At 38.9% G+C, this 20,626-nt stretch overlaps 1 protein-coding gene across 9 annotated transcripts in view; it reads left to right on the forward strand.

The window, feature by feature from the left end:
- LOC114161955 (muscleblind-like protein 1) overlaps positions 1-20,626 on the forward strand; it is a 74,685-nt gene that overhangs the window by 11,195 nt on the left and 42,864 nt on the right. For all 9 annotated transcript variants that reach the window (XM_028045655.1, XM_028045653.1, XM_028045660.1 and 6 more), the window contains exon 2: positions 10,990-11,992. In XM_028045655.1, the coding sequence (XP_027901456.1) occupies positions 11,819-11,992 (174 nt within the window). In that variant the 5' untranslated portion in view covers positions 10,990-11,818. The remainder of the gene's footprint in view (positions 1-10,989; positions 11,993-20,626) is intronic.

The raw sequence follows: 20,626 nt of genomic DNA on the forward strand, positions 1-20,626 counted from the left end.
TTTATTGATCTTAATGGCTAAAAGTATTTCAGCCGTTTGGCATCTTTCAGCAAGCGTCTCGCTTTTAGTGATCCATACCCTGCCAGAGATTTTCATCGCCCCGATTGCTTATGAAATATTTCTATTTCAATTTATGTTCCCTCTCTCTCTGAAACCTCTCCGTTTCCCTCTTGTCTGTTTGGGCTCCTATCTCATTATTCACCGAATATCTCTTCTCTGTTGTTTTTTTTTCCACAGGCCATGCCACTTGTGCCTTAGCACCAGTCTACCTGTCCGTCCATCTGCCTGTCACTGTCTGCCTTCTCGTTGTTTACACAACTCCCTTATTCATGGCTGCATGTCTGTCCAGGTTGACATGTGCTTTAGTGTCAGAGTAGGAGTGACAGAACTAACCTTAAAAGGGCTTTCTGCAGGCCTCTGTGCAGAAGAGAATGCGTGTGTGTGTATGAGTTGCTGTTTGCAATTTTTCATGAGTAATAACGGCCTATGTGCTTGAAATGCCGCATGCCGATGTGGTGAAATCAAACTAGAAGGATTTTTTCTTTTTTTTTCTTCAGTGGGCGGTTTTTTGTCTCTCTCCCTGTTGCCAGCGATGTTTCTATATCCCCTGGACATCTATCACTCACTGTCTTTTCTCGAGAGACTGCCTGTCTGTCCATCGATCTGTCTTTAGGCTCCTGTGAATCCTCCTCTTCTTTTAGCTGTTTTCCAATCTTTTTCAATCTTCCCACCCACACTCTTTTTTTAAAAAACACTCACAAATACTCACACACACACACACGCCCCCACATGCGCATACACACACCAACACCTCAGCCATTGCTATTCCTGAGAGGAGCAGACTAGTCTGGCGGTGGCTTGGTTTATGTCCATGAACTCAGTGACACCCTCGACTGGAGCTGCATTACACCACGGTGGCATCACAAGCCATACTGCAGAATGTGGCCCCTGCACAACAATATCCATATATGCTCCGCACACAAATCATTTCACTACCTTTTCTGCGCAGCACACAACAAGCAGCGTATTCGTGTGGTTTTGCATCTCTTGTCTAACTCACACGTAAATGCTCCTTTCTGTTTCGCCGTGCACGCAAGGTTCTTTAAGCAGTTGCGTTGATATCACGTTGCAGACAACAGATTGCGCATGTGCCACTTGGCTGCACTTGTCGTCTGTCCTCCCCTCTGTTTGTCTTATCGCCGAAGGAGCGAGGCATAGATTGAGTTTGTTTATGTGTGCGTTTGTGTGAGAGCGAGAGAGAAAGATATGCGTCGAGAGACCACACGAGAAATGGCTGGGCACTTGTGCACATGCTACTCACATGGTTGGGTCTTGAACAGCAACACCCTGGTTTCTTTAATGCATGCTTTTTGGTGTGTTTCTTCTGAAATTGATGCAGATCTGTCACTTTGTTCAATCAATATGTCTTTGTGGCATACTTTAGTGAGTAAGACGAAGTAAAATAAAGAACTTCAAGAATACTGTTACAAAAAAAAGCCCTAAAATGTCAGTACTACGTTTTAAAGACGTTGAACAGATATGTTCTGCATTCTTACTTGCTTGCGAGGTGATTGATTGGTAGAAGAAAGGTAATGTATCCGTGCTCTGCGGTGTTGCTCATAAATCCTTCTAAAGTCTAAAGTATTTTTCGAAATCATGGCCCTTTGCCAAATTTTAATTGGAAATATATAGAGGAGATGGTTTTGTCCTCTGTCTAAGCAAGGAGAAAATGTGTTCAGAAAGTGAAAGGAGCAAAGCCGTTCCCATAAAGATGTCTAGTGTTTGTGATTAACTTAACCCATTTCAACAGGGCCAACTGAGCAAGGCTTTTAACGTTTTCTTTTTTTCTGTAACTGAATGTAATTCAGCAAATAAGAATAACGACCGGCCAACCTGAATTATTCAAAATAATATATATACTCTATGTGCTTGTTCAACACGAGGGATTGCTGCAAATTCAAGTTTATGTAATCAGCCGGGCTTTCTCGCACAAATCACTTTTCAACAATTTGGATTTTCAACTAAATTTGACTTCGACTATGCCTGAGATTGAAGTAGATTTTATGCATTTAAACTTGAAACCATATGGTATGCATTAGACAAAGTTGATCACGTCGCATTATAATCCACTAATATTGCCATCTTTTGTTGGAGCTGTTACAAATGGCTAAAGTCCATGAAAACAAACAATGTTCATCTGACCAGCTTGTTACACACTGACCTGTGTGTCAGTGTGTAACAACATGAGCTAGATAACCATCTAGCTCATGTTGATATGTAGGAAACTATTACCAATAAATTTTCTAAATCTAACTTCAAGAAGTCTAAATCATTCCTTTCATGCCAAATAAAAAGTAATTTAAGACAAATGTTTTAAACAGCTGTTTTGGGTTAAGGATGATGGTCGAGGATGATGGAGCAGAATATCTGAACGAATTTAAGCAAGTCTCCAACTAATTGACTTTTTTATTAGTTTTCCATCTTTTAATGGTGGAACATGATTATCATGCTAACTTTGGTGGATATATGTAACCAACTATTTATGTATTTGCATAGTTTGGAAAATCTGAGGTCATTATGCGATCTTTTCTACTAGATTTTAAAATAACACATTCCAGCATTGCACCTTAACCTCAACAACTGCATCTCACAAGCATTACCCACTGCTGCTGCAACATCTAAGCTTGTTGCTATAGACTCAGCAAGGGCTGCATCGATGGCGCAGCCTTGTTTAAAGACAGCATCTTTCTGCCATTCTGACCATATGGCCATGACATGAGGCTGGAGCTGACACCATTAACCGCTTCGTCCTTGCTTTGAGCGCGGTTGACTCCGTTGCTGTGGCGATGATGACCTTGCAGCACTTTACGGTGATACTGCAGCATAAGGTGCTGTGTGAACAAGAAACGGTCTAGAGACAGCGTGAAGGAGAGGTAGAGGGAAGGGCGAGGCAGTGTAGGTAAATAAAATGAGGACGAGTACTTTGAAAAGAGGGCTCACGTTCACCGACTTGTTTGTGTCACACACACGACTAGTGCAACCGGGGAGACGTCGAAACAATTTTTGATGGGAGGAAATAGCTGAATAGAGAAAAAAATTAAAGCAGAAAAAAAAACAGAAGACAAAAACAGGAAAATCAAAAGAGATAAACTGTGATAAAAAGTGTCAAGATGGTAGAACAGAAGCAGCAGCAGTCCATTGAAATAAGGAATCAACTTTTTCCCTACTGCTTTCCACTCTTATTTCTACTGGTTTGTGCCCAAGGGCGGAACTAGAGCAAAAATTGTTACAATCTACCCAAATGGGGAAAGAAATAAAACAATATCTATAAGGGATGCAGAGAAAAGGAAGTGGAACATGTAGCGATATTTATGTGTATGTTTTTATCATCCGTGGATTAGAAGGGGCCACTTTTTCTACCTACGTCTCTCAACCTGAGACCAGCCTCTGTCTCTCACCACTAATTCCTCTGGTTTGTGTCTCATCACTCTCCGTCTGATAGTTCTACGTCTCTCTTAGGCTCCACTCCCCTATCTAAGTTTTCCTCAATGCTTCTCCCCAGGGTCAGCTCAGGTCGTTTACAGACGATATCCTCGTCAGCTGGCGATGCAATGTAATACGAAGCGTCCATCTGCTGCAGTCAGCGTCCTTTAGCCTCTCAATTTGCTGAATACGCTTCCCTTGTTCCATTTTTACTTTCTCCTTTTCATTTTTTGTTTTCTCCTCCTTTTTTCAAAAGTCCACCTGCCAAACTCTGACACTGTGACACTGTGAGCCAGTGTTGGTCATTCAACCCTAGATAATACTTTTGTGCATCTGCTTTGTTTTCAAGAAGAAGAAAAAAGAAATAACCAGCGCTCCAAAAGCATGAGCAAAGGTTTTAAATTAGGCTATAATTCAGCTACATGCTGTTGTCTTCTTGTTACAGATATCTTTAACACAATGTGTCTGCATGGAGGTTAAAGGGCGTCTAAGCCAATCAGAATCAAGCAGTTCAATCAGCCCCCCAAAAAAGAAGTCTGACAAACAATAATTTACAACATTGTAGGGCTGTTGTAAAAGAATATTTTAGTAATCGAGTAATCTATCGATTATCCTTACGACTAATCGAGTAATCGGATAAAAAATTGATAAGATAATATATTGGTAAATCTGGCATAACAGCAGTGTTACTATCGGATGTCAACATCATTCCAATTTTTAATTTTTGAGCTTCCCTAACAGTTACTTTTTTGTAGTTTGGAAAATTTACTTGTAAAATTTACCTGGTTCTAAGTTAACCTGAAGAAAAGTTATACAAAAATCTGAAATTATATTCAATTTAATAATAAAGAGGCAGGCTCACAAATACGCTTATAAAAAATGTCTATACTCCAGCTTTTAGTTTATGTATTCGTCTTCAGTCAGTTTAATAGATGAACTTGAATACTGGATGTTATGCTGCTAACACTTTGTTTTCGTCAACAACTCAGGCGGAAGTGAGAGCTCCCCGCAACGCAAATAATGTCCCGACCGGAACACGGTGCGCTCAATAATAAAACATAAATTAACGAAGCTTCGAGGCAGGTAAATTTTCCTCGAGGAATTTTAATAATCGAGGTACTCGAATCATTCGAGGAATCATTTCAGCCCTACAACCTTCTATATGATGTATGCACATCATATAGAAGTCACAAGAAATCACAAGCAATTTTTGTAGCACGAGCAATACAACATAGAGATGCAATACACACATATATGTCACTTAATATAAAATAAAAGCTGAGTATCAGTGACCTGACATCTACGTTCTGTATATGCTCTGTTGTCACTGATGAAAATTCAATTATTCTCTCGTGGTTCGATATTCTTTCTTGTGTTGACGTGTGTAATTTTTATTTTTATTTTAGATATACCAACATGTGCCAAGATAAGAAAAAAAAAGTGACAGGAAATGTCTGGAATATCATATTTCCAACCCTTTTGATTGCCACACACCAATTCCCAGGACATTTAAACAGATGATAGTTGACGCAGTGACTCTTGGGAAATCTTTTGTTTTAAATCAAATTCATCTTCTCATTCGCCGTCGCACCTGTGTTTCACTCTCTGTGTTTCACTCTCTGTGTTTCACCCTTTGTGTCAAAGATCATCAAACTTTCTTAACCTCTTTCTTGTTTTTCTGTTAGGGTTTTTTGTTTTGTTTTTTTTTTCTCCAAAGGCAGTTATTCAAGGTGAATAGGCTCTTCAGATCTCTGGCTTCTGTTTGCTACATTTTCATCTCATTTTTCTTTGCACATTGCTCTCATATGCATGAAGAGCCAAATGTGGCTTCAGTTAACTGTGGAATTCCACATGATTGGTGCCAAACTGTGCACATTAATTTCAGGATTTGCAGCTACCTCGAGCAAAAACCACAGAAAGCGTGGCTTTAATGCAAAAACGTAAGTCCTTGAGGATTCCTGTTTATTGTAACTTTGGTTTTATTTTTTTGTTAGTCACTGTTCATTTAATTATTTGAAATCACTTGCTTAAACGTAATTTTCATGGAACTATGTTATTTGTTGTTTTTATCATTTATGTTCCTTTCATATTAAATTGTCACTGGACAGTGTTACTGGTCCATTAAATGGCTGCTAGCCGTTTTGTGCTTTGTATTTTTGCTCAAAGGTTTTCCATCTGAACAAACCCAAACGTTTATCCCATACTTGTGTCTGACGTTCATTTAATTTCAATGCTGTTTTCTTAGCCAGACAATGTGAATTAATTTAAAAATAGAGCAGAAACGATGCCAATGTGTGGGGTCAGGATGCTGCGGTCCTGAAGTGAAAAGATAAAAATAGAGATGCAGTGTTCACAGAGTTCCATCTCAATTTCAAGGGTCTTAAACTTTCTTAAAGTGAAACGACAAAATAAGAATGTGGAATTTCTTGCAAACGTATCCATCTCTCTTAAACCTTTTCATGATTTTTTTTCACATTATAGCTGCAAACTTTAACAATTTTTTTTCTGAATTTTGCGCAACCCATCAACACAGAACTGCATAATTGTTAAGCGGTGGGAAAATTTTTTTCAAATTTTGACGAACAAAAATCAGAAAAGTAGCGTATTTAATACTTAATGAAACAATCTTACACTGCAATTTTAGCTGTACATCTTTTGAGGTGCCAACTCGGTTTTCGGATCTTGGCACAAAATCTCAGTTGGATTTAGGTGTGGACTTTGACTAGGCCTTTCTAACACATTAATGTATTTTAATTCATAGCAACCTTCGGTTTCCCTCCAAGATTGCTCTGTGTTCAGCTCAATCTATCTTCCCAATAACTCTGCACATCTTCTCGTGATGCTGCCACCACCATTTTCCCTGATAAGTTGAGGGTGATTTGCAATGTTAATGTTCCTCCACTCATATGATTTTGTATGTAGTTAATAAAGTGGTCTCATTTGACCAATTCACATGTTTGTTGTATTCACTATAACTTCGGACTGAACTGTGTACGGTTCAGCAAAATTTGCCATACAATATTTGGCTTCACATTGTAGGCATTTCTAACATTTTGAACAAGAGATAATGATGATTAGCTCCGAGAGTGTTTACATCTCAGAAGACTGTTTCTTAGACAGGCTTGATAAACTTCTGCTGTAATTTATGCCACGTCATCTGCTGTGAGTGTGTGCAAACTGATCCGTGCGCAAAGGTCACGATCAGCAACAGGAAGCATGGAGACAGAATCTGTATCAATGTGTTTACATTTTGCCCCGGCTTGTTTACCGCAGGGGAAAACACTGGAGAAAAATGAGGAAAACGATGCTTTAAATTCAGAAATTAGTCTTCATCTCTGACACACGTGGGTCTGCGTGTGTGTTTGGGTTCGCTGCAATCAGTCGAGGCTAGTGTTGACAGATGAGCTCAAGATCAGACAACTTTGTTCATCTGAGGGATTACCTGACCCACTGTAGCACTTTTGGCGTTACACTCTGTTCTTACAATGTGGCACAGCTACACTTGTGCCTTGCAAAAGAAAAAATATTCACGCTCCTTAAGCTTTTTCACAGTTTTTTTTTTTTTTAGTACTATGTTTATTAGGTATTTTGAAAGTTTATACAGAAAGAAAAAAGGAAAGAACAATAATGGGACAAAACCTATACAGCACTGATACAGAGAACAACAAAAAAACAAAACTGGAGGCATGTACATAAATTACAGCAATTATTTGAGAAAAGTAACCAATTATACATAAACTTAAACACTTGCATCATTTTGTGAAGTCTTCATTTAGCAGCAGCAATCCATTTAATCTCCTTGAAGCTGTGCGATCCAGTGATCTGGGCGGCTGCATCGCCAGCCTAACAGGAGCATGGTCAGAGAGGGAAATAGTTCCCATCTCTGACTCTTCCACAAATGATTCGACATAAACAAATAATCGATGCTTGTCATCGTTGAATGTGGCAACAAGTGAAAAGTGAAGCTTTTTGTAAAGGGGTTGAAAAGCCTCCATATGTCTATTAAATCCAGTTCCTCTAGAATATTTTTTACTACCCTAGAGGTTTTAGACTGGGTGTTTTTTTTGGGGGGGGGCACCTGTCAACGAGAGGGCATACAGAGCAGTTAAAGTCACATGTCGAAGCTTACCACAACTACTGTTTCAGCTCACACGGTGAGTTGTTGTCTTAAATAATAGATTTACTTCGACCCAGAGAGGAGACGAAAAACACACGACTATTCCGCAGCGTGCATCACGTGATCCCCGCTTTTTCGCATTTCATCACGTTACACAATTCTATTTGGATTTCTGTGAGATAAACTCCAAAGCAGCTCTCGACGTGGTGGGGGTGCGAGCACCTTAAACCACATCACACGTTTCTTTCCACTTCAGTGTGGTACCAGTGTTGGTCTGTCTCTTCGAATCCCAGTAAATTAAATTTAGGTTTGTGGTTGTATTTTAGTAAATCATAAACAGAATGTTAAAGACATTTTGCTAGTATTTTACTGGACTCTTCTACATGCTAATGTGCACACTTTAAGGGCAATGGAGCATTTACTGTTGCATATGATCTACATCTCCCTTGAGCTCACCGTTCACCCCACCTTATTACCTCGGCTAGTGGATCTGCAGGTATAATAATATATTTAGCCTCTGGCTATGGGAAATGACCACATGCATTATTCACAAACGCTAAGATGCTTATTGACGAAGCCTTTATTTATATATTTCCCTCGATGCTTAAGTCATTTTTCACATGTGATATGACTTTGTTCCCATTTTCTATTTTGGAGTAAACCTCATTCAATCCTCCATGTTGAACAACCGCTAATAACACACAGAGGTGGAGCCGAGTTTATTGAATTGGCTGCACTGACGTAGCTGTTTTCAGCACCGCATTGCACAAGAGCTTCTGAGCGTCCAAAGAAAACAGAACTCCTTTGAGAAAAAACAACTAACACCCAAACGCCCCTAGACACAAGGGAAAGTTTGTCCAATGAAATTTGTGAAAATTTTCCAGCTGTTTAAGCCCATTACTTATTTTGAACGGACTATTTTCTCTTTTGCTTCAGTGCATGAGACTGTTACTGGATATTCTGTGGGCTTCTGCTCTGATCTCACATTTCCTCTCTGCTTAAATGCATGACCTCAGGAAAAGCAATAGCAGGGCTGTGGTGGGAGCCTTGAGTGCACTTTCTTTTTAACTGTTTCTTTTTGCTTCCCCATTCTACTGCTAAGTTTTGAGTTGACTTTGTCTGGTGGCATACAGAAGGGCTGAACTTAATTCTAAATTTAATGCATTTTCTTTGGAAATACGAACAAACTAAGTAAGCCAGCAAGAATTCATCATTAAAGTAAACAATTCATGTTCACCCATTTAAATTATTTTGATGTTGTACAAATGAATAGATTCCATAGTGCGGTTAAATGCAGCACATGTGGGTATTGTGCTTTAATATAACTTAACATTACATGTATATATATTTATATATACCCATCTATTTATTGAAAGTTTGGAGAGTTTGACTCTGTGCACATCTTGACTGGTTAAGCTGTTCTTGTTTGTAAAATTATCCACTGGAGAAATTTAGATATATTTAGGAGTTATTGTTGGTCAAAGGTCATGACCTATCCATTTAAGACTGCTGCTGCTTCCAGTCACTTGCATTTGATTAGAAGTTCTTACAAATTGAGTTACTTTGGGTTGGAGTTTAAATTGTTCGTTTTTTCAGAATCCACTGCTGCTTTCTAGATTTAAAAAAGGCATACCCAAATTATAGCTATTAATGTGAGAATGAAAACGTTGATCATGTATGTACATTTTTCCACCATTGAAACTGTTGTTTCTTATTAACACTTTACTTGAAGGGGTGTGCATGAGACTGGCGTGACACTTAACCATAAACATGACATAATAACTGGAATAAAAATTAAGTAGTCTTCATGAATGTTTATGTCTTGTCATGAAGTGCCATTCAGTAAATAGGGACATTTTGAATGCAAAGTTGACACTTTTAATGCAAGCTTTAATGGAACTTTGCATTAAAAGTGCACATATTTACCCAATAATGCAAAGGTGACACTTTTAATGGACATTTAATGTAACTTTCAGTTCTTTTCATGTTGTGGGACATAGAGGAATATAACTCTGCTTTTGGTTAACAAAATTACTCAAAGTGCCAAGCTTTATTCTTTTTAAACTTCATGTAGAGTTGGAACATTGAAATATATTTTTTTCAAATTCCACTCAGTTTTCTGTCCGACTCATCACTATTCGTCTGGCGTTTTGCAGCTGTTGAATGTTTGTGCTTTCCACCAACACCAGAACTCATAAAAACTAAACATTGGCTTTGTCAAATTGTCAAACACAGAGCACAAACACATTCATATGTTACTTATGCTACAAAGTTGATTACTTGCGGGGTTTGCTACACTCATGTCATCTCATCAGAAGTCTTTTACACAAAGAGAAAAGAAAAATCAGGTTTCAGTGAAGTCTGATCAGGCTTTGTGTGCATTTCCAACTGTGGGTCTGTGAAGGACAACAAGGCTTGTTTTGGCCTCCTACCCGACATTGGGTCAAAATCTTTGACCCAATGTTCATTTGGAACTAACCAACATCTGCCATTACAGCATAAATCCAGCATTTGGGTTAAATAAATAAAAAGCCAGCTTACTGACTGCTTTGTAGACTCCGTGCTACTAGCTACATGGCTTTTAGCTATGCAAACAAATGAAACAGCTAAAGTGGCCATCTTTTAATCTCAACATCAACAGGTTGTGCATATATTTGAATGTAGTATGTTTATTTGTTTGGTAAAGGAACAAGATTTCTCCTCACACAAAAAAATAAACAAATGTAATCAGCTATGTACAGTGTCAAATTTTTAGCAAGGCATTTATAGTGAACCGGGAGAATATGTTACAGGTGTAAACTGAAGGTAGTCCGTCTCTGTCTCTTCTGCTGTCCTTCATGGTGACCTCATCTCGTCGAAATCGCTCTCTCCCATTTGGCCTGCAGCCACCAGCATTGCTGGAGTCGTCAGGCTAGCTGACTGGCCATTTGCAGTCTCACCAGGGACAGGCTTACTTACAACTTACTAATCTTTACATTTCATGCTCAGTTGCTCTCGGTGTAATATTGCTAGCTATGATTACATTATTAACTATTACAATATATCAGCGGCGTCGCTTTTAGGACTGTAATTAATGCTAATAAGTGAAATCGAGAATTCCTCTCGATTGCATAAATCTTTCGAGTGCATTACGCATAAATTAAAGCTGTTTTGTAATGAACTTTGAGTCTGAGTCAGAGTTCTAAATATGATTGCCCGCTTCCCACATTTTCTCATATCTCTCTTTTGTTTTTCTTCTTCAGTTTAAATTTCCAATAAGATTTTTCCCCGAGCCGGTGGCGTCTCCTATTGTATTCTCAGAGGAAAATGTATAGGAGGATGCATTGACTGACGCTTTATACGTGATTCTGTCCTGTATGTGTTAACCTCTGACCTGTGCCTCCCTGCAGAGAGAAGTGCCTTCATGTGCTGACCCTCCTGGCTGTCTGGCTCCTCTGAGGCCATCTGTGCCTACCCAAGTTCGCCGGATCCGCTGGGGCCACACCAAAAGCACCAGGGCTGCCATGACTGCCAGCTCCATCCGCTAAGGTCGTCTCTGTGCAAACGACACCTCCTCCCGCCCCCGGATCCTGCTCTCTTCACCATCCATGCCACTCCAGCCTCCTCTGTGAAGGCCCAACTCCCTCTCCCCCACACCTTCTCAGCAGACAAATATTGAAGGCAAACAGCTTTTTTCGGCTCCTGTTAGCTGAAGAAAATTGTTTCACTGCTGTTGTCTCCGCTGGCTCTCCTCTCCTCCAGCTGCTTTCCCCCATCGTCTGCTGGCCCCTGCGTTCTGTCATCATGGGCCAAGCCTGATCGATACCGCGTTGTGCCGTTCATCTCGTCTGACGGTTCAACTGACAAGTGAGCAAATTGAGAGAACCGTGCATGCGTGTGCGTTAAGAGAGAGGTTACAAGACAAAGCTGTATGGTCATCGGCGACACAAGCCCTGGTTGACAGGCTCTGAAGGACTCCTGTTTAAGCCACAAACAGATTCCTGGGATGGACCCCAAATGTTAGGAGAGCCCCCAACAGGCTTCTTTCAGATCACAACCTTGGAGCACAACCTCTGAAGCTGTGTTTTTTTTTTTTTGTTGTGTTTTGTTTTGGGGTTTTTTGTTTTCTGATGTTCTCAACCTATCCCTTCTCAACATTTGCCCCGGTTTTACCAGAGAACAGCAAGCTTGCTGGACAGCTAGCTTCCCCTGATCGACCCCTTCCTGTTTAAGTTTGAAATGGCGGTGAATGTGACACCGATGCGGGACACCAAGTGGCTGACGCTGGAGGTGTGTCGGGAATTTCAGAGAGGAACGTGTTCGCGGCCGGACAACGAGTGCAAGTTCGCCCACCCTGCCAAGAGCTGTCAAGTGGAAAACGGCAGAGTCATTGCCTGTTTTGACTCACTCAAGGTGAGTGTGACAAACACCTGTGATACTCATTCATCACTCCCGCTGGGTTTCTGTTTTTTTGACCGCTTGCATCATAAATCAGCATTGTCAGAGGTTTAAATACAGCGTCTTGGAATAGGTATTAATTTAATTGCATTACAATCACCAACAATGATTTTTATACAATAGATCAACCCAAATCACGTTAACTGTGAGCAAATAGAAAGCAATAGTAAGCAAATGGGTTTTTTATTCTTTTCCTTTGTCTTTTGTATTCAGTTCAGGAATGTTCTAACATATGAATAAGCTTTGGTCTAAACCACTCCATTGTAGATATGGTTTATGTTTAGAGTTGGTATCCTCCTAGAAAGTGAAGACTCCTCTGAATTCAGCTTATCCCTTGAACGCTGATAAGCTTTGCTGTCAATTTCCAAAGAAACAAGTTCCCACAACATAACGTTGCCATGAAGTCTGATTCTGGTTTAATATGACCAGATCACCTTCTTCTGCTGATCTCCGTAGCTCGTTTCTTGGCAGCTTCTCTGATTAATGTTTTCCCTCCCGGCCTCTCTCAGTTAAAATGAACAGCAATGTCTTGGTAGGTTTGCAGTTATGTTATGATTGACGCTTTCCATTTTCAAATGCTCTGCCAGACGTCCAAATCTCTGGATATTGTTTTATAACCTGACCCTGAATTAGATTTATCCGAAATTGCACTGGCACTCTGTCAGCCTTGTCTCTAGGTCATAATGATGGTGTTTGCTCACTGATATTCCACAACAAACCTTCAAAACAAAAGAGGCTTGTTGAATGGAATCAGTCGTGCACTGGTGGACACACTAGGAGTTAATTATTTTGAAGCCAGTTTGTTGCGCTAGGTTTTGTATGGGTTTTCTTAGTAAAAGGTGCTGAATGCAAACGCAAGAGACGCTTTTTACATCTTCAATCGTGAAAAGTTTTGAAAAACGTATAACTTCATCGTTCCACTTCACAGTTACATCACTTTCTGGTGGTTTACTACAAAAGGTCCCAATTAAGGTTTGCGGTTGGAATGTGACAAAACTTAGGGACGTTGAAGAGGTATTGCACCGCATGCGACAATTTACAGTGAGAAGCGTAGCTTTAAATCTTCTCCTGCTGGAAAACAGTCGTTGCTCTGAAGGAAATAGCAGTGACAAAGTTTGACCTTGGCAAAGAAACCAATACGATCAAGTGTAACTACTTTTAGGTGTGTGCTTTTCTGAAACAGTGCGCCAAGACGAGGCTGTAATCACACTAACATCTGTGAATGAGACTCAGACTTTCCTCCGGAGGCACATAAACTCAAACACAGCGTCGGACTGCTGGTTGGCACGTCGCAAAGGGTTCTGTACGACCGTCACGTCAAGCGAGCAGAACCAGAAGTAGGACAGTATAGTGTGTACTCCGCGTTTCTATGGGACTATACGTCTGGCTGTGTTATTTTGAGGTCATGCTGCATGGTGGGGTGTTCTCAGAAGGCTCTGTAATTTGCCATCTATTTTTTGCCCTGGCGCTCAGACAACACACTCCCACCGTGTAGCTCCTCTCACAGACGGGGGAAGAAGAGAGAGAGGGGAAAAAAAAGAAGAAAGAAATCAAACGGCATTAAAGATGGAGGGAGGTGGGGGAAAACAGAGTGGACCGAGCCGAGTAGTTAAAGAAAAAAAAATTACATTAAGGGATTTGACAAGACATGCAGTGAAGTGAGGCAATCACACATCTGATTAGGATGTTTATGGACTTTATAGACTGCGGATGTTTGAGTTCATAATAACTCATAGTGGGATTGAATTTTATACTGGCTTCCATTTATGTGGCTGCATATGTCACTCCTGCAATCTTATTAAAAGTCTGTTTATATGCTGTTAAATTGTTATACAGTGGCGTATTGGCAGATGGTGAGTCACTACAAAATGTGCAACCACTTCCTCCAAATGTTTTTATTACATTTTCAGTTGTTTTAAACTTTTTATTGACCTGATTATCAGTGTGGAAAACTTTAGAAGCTTTTGTAACACATCCCTTACTTGCCTTACAAAAAGTAAAACACACAACTCTGTCTTAATTGCTGTACTCACATGTTCTCTTGTGCTTCCCATTTTGAAGGTCCGATCAAGTGAAAAAATAAAAGATTATTAAAACTGATAAAGTATGGCAGTCGGTTTGGTAAAAGTGTCAAATTAAATTAGTTTCTTTATCTAAATGTCCTACTTTAGATTATACTACTGCTATAAAAAGAAGAATTATTTTTTAGATTTATTTCAATTGCTTTGTTGCTGTCTTTAATTGTGCGTTTGCATCCAAACTCTGCTTTTGAAAACTGAACGGCGGCTCAGTCAGAACTAAATGGAGTCGGTGAAAAATATGATGATGCTCCAGGTTTCACAGAGTGCAGGGACAAAAACCCATTTTTGAACTCCAATTCAGACAAAAAAAATCCGCAAAAGTTATCTCGATAGTGATACGATTGCACTTGGTAAAAATATTGGATAATAAATGTTTGTAATACATGCTTTACATACTGAATCTCATAATATGTGGTGGAAAACCCATTTTTTGGTTTTTTAAAAAAAAAGAAGAATATGTAAGTGTAATTATTTTTTATTTTATCAACATAATACCAAAAGGACATTTTGCTTCACTAGATAATTTTTTATATGAAAGTGGCAAAACTATTGTTTGTTAAAATACTGTCGCTAATTCACTAAATACAACTGAATTCACACAATATACTTTGAGAGTCACTATTCAACTTCCCATTTAGTCCCTTTTGTGACTATTTATAAAAGAGATGGGGAATAGCAACACGTCTTTTTTGATTAATTGTTTTTCTCTTTTAGCTACACACTAAAACACATTCATTGTTCATAATTTATTCCTGTAAATTTTTAATAAGCCTCCTTCATTTTGATTTGTATTTATTACTTTAGTGATTATGTCATCATCTGTTATTTTGCCTTCTTCTCACTTTACACTTTGCTTTTACATCGCTAATTAACTGTAAGGGCGAGTTCATTATAATACTTTTTTATTATATTGCAGTACTTCAAGCTCAAACTATTAACGCCTGATAATTGATCATTATATTTTTTCCTCAGCTGGACCCACCTTCTGAAAAACCAGCACAGCAACAAACAATAAAATAACATAAAGTACTGACTTTATTAAGACAGATTTCCTTGCAAATTCATGTGGGTCTTGTCTGGAAATAAGAGACATTTAGAAAAGGTCTCAAAATGCCTCGTAGTACACACGTCTCCACCCACAGCTGCAAGATAAAAGGTTTGGGTTACAATTAAGCCCACGTTAAAACTTGCCCTGCACAGCCACACAAACCAAGCTAAGCTAATTTGTATGTGTTTTTGTTTTAATATTGCAAGTTGAAAATATATATATATGTTGGATAAATGGTCGCGAGTACAAAAAGAATTTAACTCTCTTGTCTTTCCTGTGTTTTGTTTAATAGGTATTTAGACCTAACAATATATATATATTTTTTTTTTTAATGGATGAAAGGAAATTAATTAACAGTTGTGAGCCCTACACATGTAAAAGTGGGTAAAAATTCCTTTGTCAAGTAAAACATATTTTATTTAGGTTAATTCTTCCAGTTACAAAAGTGAAATTGAAATTGTTTTGCTGACATCCATCTAAAAACTTTTAATTTTCAGCTCAGTAGAGTATTAAGGCTTTGTCTCACCCTTCATATTGTCTCTATTGAGGAGTCATCTTCTTTTCATTTTTAGAGTCATAAGTAACAGCTTGAAATGTCTTTTTTCCAAATCTAACCATATTTTCTTGCATTTACCGATGAAACTGCACTTACTCTCAATTTGGACTGGATCCTGTGTTTGGTTAAATATCCTCTACTTTGGCTCGGTTTAGTCAATCAGACCTTGGCCTTGTCCTGCAGTGCTTTGGTCAGCGCACTATTTTCAACATTCGAGAAGTGAATTTGAACTTGGGACAAAATTCTTTTCTTCTTTTGCAAATTAGTGACTCAAAAGAGGAGCAAAAAAACCATTGAATGTCATCAGTTCCTCATCAGTAAGTGACAAAATGTTGGATGTTTAAGAATGTGCACAACTGTTTAGTGAGTTTTAACTCAAATTGTCTTCGTGGAAATATGCACACTGGTGGTTTTATTAGCTGAACGGGACACATAAGAAGTTCCCAAAGCGTGTTTTTTAGCAGTATTTATATGTTGCAGTGTAAAACTATAACTACAAAATATTTTATTAGGATTTATGTGTCAGACCAACAAAGTAGCGTTTAACTGTGAAGAGGAAGGAAACGGTTACATGGATTTTTCACAGTCAAGATTTTAGGATGCAAATGTATTCAGGCCCTCTTGACTCAAAACATTGTTACTGTTTTGTAAAGTGGCTCAAGCCCAGGAAGATTAGACCAAAAGGCAAATCTTCAGGTCTTGACGACGATTCGCAATTCTATTTGGTCTGTACCTGGCTTTGGTTTTTTAAAAAGATGAATATGTTGTTGTTGTTGTTTTTTTTTTTTCTTTTTATCAAAACCCTTCTGTTGTAATTCCTGCTGTACTTTTTTTAGAGTTGTCGTCCTGCAGTGAGACGAACATCTTCCTCAGCCTTTCGCAGATTTTCAAAATGCACAATTACTTTCCTAATATTTATTTATTTATCTAGATGTTTTTGACACGGCAGCATCACCGCAGACCTTGCCGTGATTTGGATCAGCGAGCTCGATGTTTTTCGATGGTGTCCGATAGTTCATTCTTCCATGCTGTGCACACACTCTGTAATTTGCCTCTTATCTGATGGGCAGGTAGTTGCCTTTGGCAGCCGGTCAAGCCGCTCAGGCTGCTGCCTACCTGCGGCCGGATTTCTTGCTAATCCAGGCGCAGGTGCTCCGATGACATGGGTGGGTACGGCTGGTACAGGTACGACAGGAATGGATAAGTGCAGTTGCCGGGGCGTTGCAGCCACGCTGAATTATTGGAGACGGGCAGGAGCAATGGGGAATGTGCGGGGAAGCATGGCACTTTGCACGGAGACCTTCCCTGCTCCCTGTGCCAGGGCATTCCACAGTCTACCTCCCTTCCCTGCCTTTGTGACAGGATGATAGATCTGCTTTATCTGCACATAAATTCATAACACATATCTGGCCTGGAGAGAGCGAGGCAAAGGGGAATAAGGAAAGGACGATCAGGAAAAAAACCCGAATGTTGGTAGACGTGGCTTTCTACTCCTAAGAATTTGTCATGCCACATGGCCCTTCATTACGTATGCAGCGCACGAAGAAAGGGAAGCCTAAGCATAGCTAATAGGAAATCATATGAACAGTTTTTTCTCCTTTTCACTATTTTTGCCTCTTTGTGTTAAAATGCTCTTGCAGAGATTTTCTCATTGTATTCTTCAATAAAACATCTAATGTTTCAATTCATCTGATCACAGATGACAGAAAAGTTACGATTTACAATTTTGAATTCAGTAAGCTATCTCTGTACCCAGCATGTTTTATAAATAAAAGGATTTTGATTCGTGTGCAGAATTAACATGTAAACTGTACTAAGTTTTGAATTTTCTATTGACCACAATGGCTATTGCTGAACATCCAAAGGGCCGGATACGGTCTGCAAAATGCCCCATTCTGCCATTTGGGGAAAGAAAAAGGAAACAATGGAGCTAATATAGTTTACGCCAACAATAGCTCCTTTTAAGGCTTTATTCAAGTTATCTTCAAATTCGTCTTCTGTGGAAAAAGGAAGAGTAGTCTAGAGTCCTCTAGGTTTGATGGATGCTGAAGAGATCAGTCTATAGTTGGTTTGATCAGGTTTTTTTTAAAACCGCTTCTCTGAAACAGTTTTTCCACCAACCTAGTATTTTTAGCTGCCTTAACCTCAAAGCGTAACACAGCGACTCATCAAGAAGAGTTTGTGCAGGTTGCAGAAAAAAACAGCTTTACACTTAGAGAGGATCCTGCTGAAGGGATTCGGCAGCTTGTTGCTATAAACAGCGAGAGCTTGAGCTTGTTTGAATGAAAATGAAGAAAACGTCAAGCTGTTAGTGTTTAGGCTGACACAATACAATAAATTCACGCTTTGAGGCTGTGACAGATACCGCCGAGAGTGTGCCAAGGAAATGCTCGGCTTTTCACTTGCTATTGGGTTTGTTGTATTAAGACTAATTTGTTTTCTGCAGCATGAAAGGGCATGATTTATAATTTGCAATTTTACCGCCATTCAGCCTCGTCCTACAGCTCGTAATCTAGGCCAAATTCTGATGAAAAAAAAGGCGAGAAAATCGTGTTAAATTTACTTATTGGAAAATGTTAAAATTGTTTTTATATCCACAGAGAGGTGGACGAGATTTGTGGAATGCATAAGGTTAAGGTAAACTTAATTTATTTAACTTTTTCTTGGGCTTGGAGGTGTGAGATAACCTACATGTTGGATTATGCTGTAATTCAGTTTGTGCTACTGTTCAGATAGGAATTTAATAGTCCTAAAATCTTATTTCCTTGCAGTATTGCCTCCTCTGAATTTTTATTCTCTATGTGCGGAGTGTTTTTAGTTCTCCTGTTTGCTAAATGATCTCTGCCGATGTTTAATTTTTAATTTTACTCCAAGAATACATTAAATTCAGATCACAAGTGAAATGTTTAAATCAGCTTGCATCTTTGTTTGTTTCTTGTTCAGCCAGAGACTTTGGGGGAACTCACAATATTGTTAGGATAACTAATGGAGTATCATCGGTTTTATAGCCTCAATTCACATCAGATCTTGTAAAACAAAAACAGCAGATCACATTTTTAACAAGCTGTCACTGAGAAACACAGATTTTATTTAGATGGCAGTTAGCCTCATTGCTAATTATTTCAGTTGATTAAACAAACTGATTCTTCAGTCTTCACTTCTTTTTGTACTGTGCAAAATCTATGTTTGTGATGCATTTTATTATTTTCTTGTGTTTTTACATTACAATCTAGGTTGTGATTACGGTACCTTCTTATAGATAACATTTAATGAAGTCAGAAAACCTGCTTTTTCCTAGAAACACAAAATTACTTGAAATTGTCACTTGTCGAAGTGGCTCTGAAATATCCTAGATATGGATAGGATTCGTGGTAGATAGATAATATTTTACATCAACATCTGCATAAAAAGATACATAGATGTTGGACCTCTACTATCTCTTGTTATGAACAGGCTTGTTAAGACATAATAAAATGTAAAATAGTTGCCATCCAAACTTGTATTTAAACAACAATACATGCATGCAGTTGTAGACAAGCAAATCTTATTCTTTGGTTTGTTAAAAGTCCCATATTCCTAGCTGCGTAAAAAATGAAATGCATAAAAAGTTTTTATTTCTAGTAAACAGTGTTTGCAGTGCAGCCATTTTTCTTTTTGGGGGGGGGGGGATTGGGATTCATTTGGAAGGATGGGGAAAATGAGAAGCAGAAGAAAAGCTTGATTCTTACTCCACGAGGACTGGAACTGACAAATCCTGTAAATTAATGGAACAGAAAAAGAAAACATGACTTTCTGAAGAATTAAATTAATGACTATTTTGTATTGTGCAAATTTTTCACCACAGACATACTTATTACTTGTGTAGCACAGATTTATTTTTCTTGTTGACCTAAATTCAGATCATGTGGCTTTCACTTTGCATCCTCTTTGTAGATGAAAGCACACATTTAAAGTTCACTTCCATTCCGCATGCAGTTTACATTTCATTGCATTTCACCCATACACCTTGCCGAAGTAAGAAGCCGCAACTTTTCAGCGCATGATCTTTGGTGCCTTACACTGACGTGTACTTTAGATGTTCAAAGAAAATGGAAAAGAAAGGCAGGTGTGAGTGCACAGAGAAGGAGATGGAGATGTGAAAGCAAAGAGAAAAGATACTGCAATGCATAGGGGATGGGAGCCCCAGCAGGCGTATGTGTGAGTCTGCATGTGTGCATGCCCTGCACAGAGGGATACAACATAATGGATAAGAACCTCTTTGAAAGGAAAACACACTCAAACTCAGTTAATCTCCTCTGTATCTGTATTCCACCGTCAAGCTCCTGCTCTCATCGTCCTGCCTCTCATTACCTCTGTTAATCTATTTTTGCTCAACCCATTCAACACCCCAGTGATCTCCTCTCCTCTTTTCCTCTTTTCCAGGGATCCCAGGCGCTTTTGACTTAGATTTTTGTGTTTAGTTTTGGGTCTAAACTCTAATAGACGCCATCTTAATTTATTGCTTCAAAATAAACTCTGAGCAATAAATCTGAGCAAATTTATTATAGTCTACGGAATTTTCTGGATGTTTCACTTGGAATGAGAATGAGAAATGCACAATTGCTGGTTTGGACCTTCTTTGCAGGCTCAACGTCTGTGCAATTCTTCAGTGGATCAGCCTCAGTCAGGGTAATGATCCTTTACACTCCTCTAAGTGTTTACATGCACTGCTGATGTAAAGCAATATCTTCAAGGTTTCTAATTAGTTTCTTTTAAAAAAAAAATTATTTCAGTCTTACATAGAAATAGTCATTTGTGAACAAAAGTATTTCACAAGAATGGTTTCTAAGCAACATATTTGCTTAGAAATGTATAAGACACAAATAAAGGTTAAGTTTAGCTTAGCTTTATAATAATGCCAATGC

The sequence above is a fragment of the Xiphophorus couchianus genome, chromosome 18 (genome assembly GCF_001444195.1).
Source record: "Xiphophorus couchianus chromosome 18, X_couchianus-1.0, whole genome shotgun sequence".
NCBI lineage: Eukaryota > Metazoa > Chordata > Actinopteri > Cyprinodontiformes > Poeciliidae > Xiphophorus > Xiphophorus couchianus.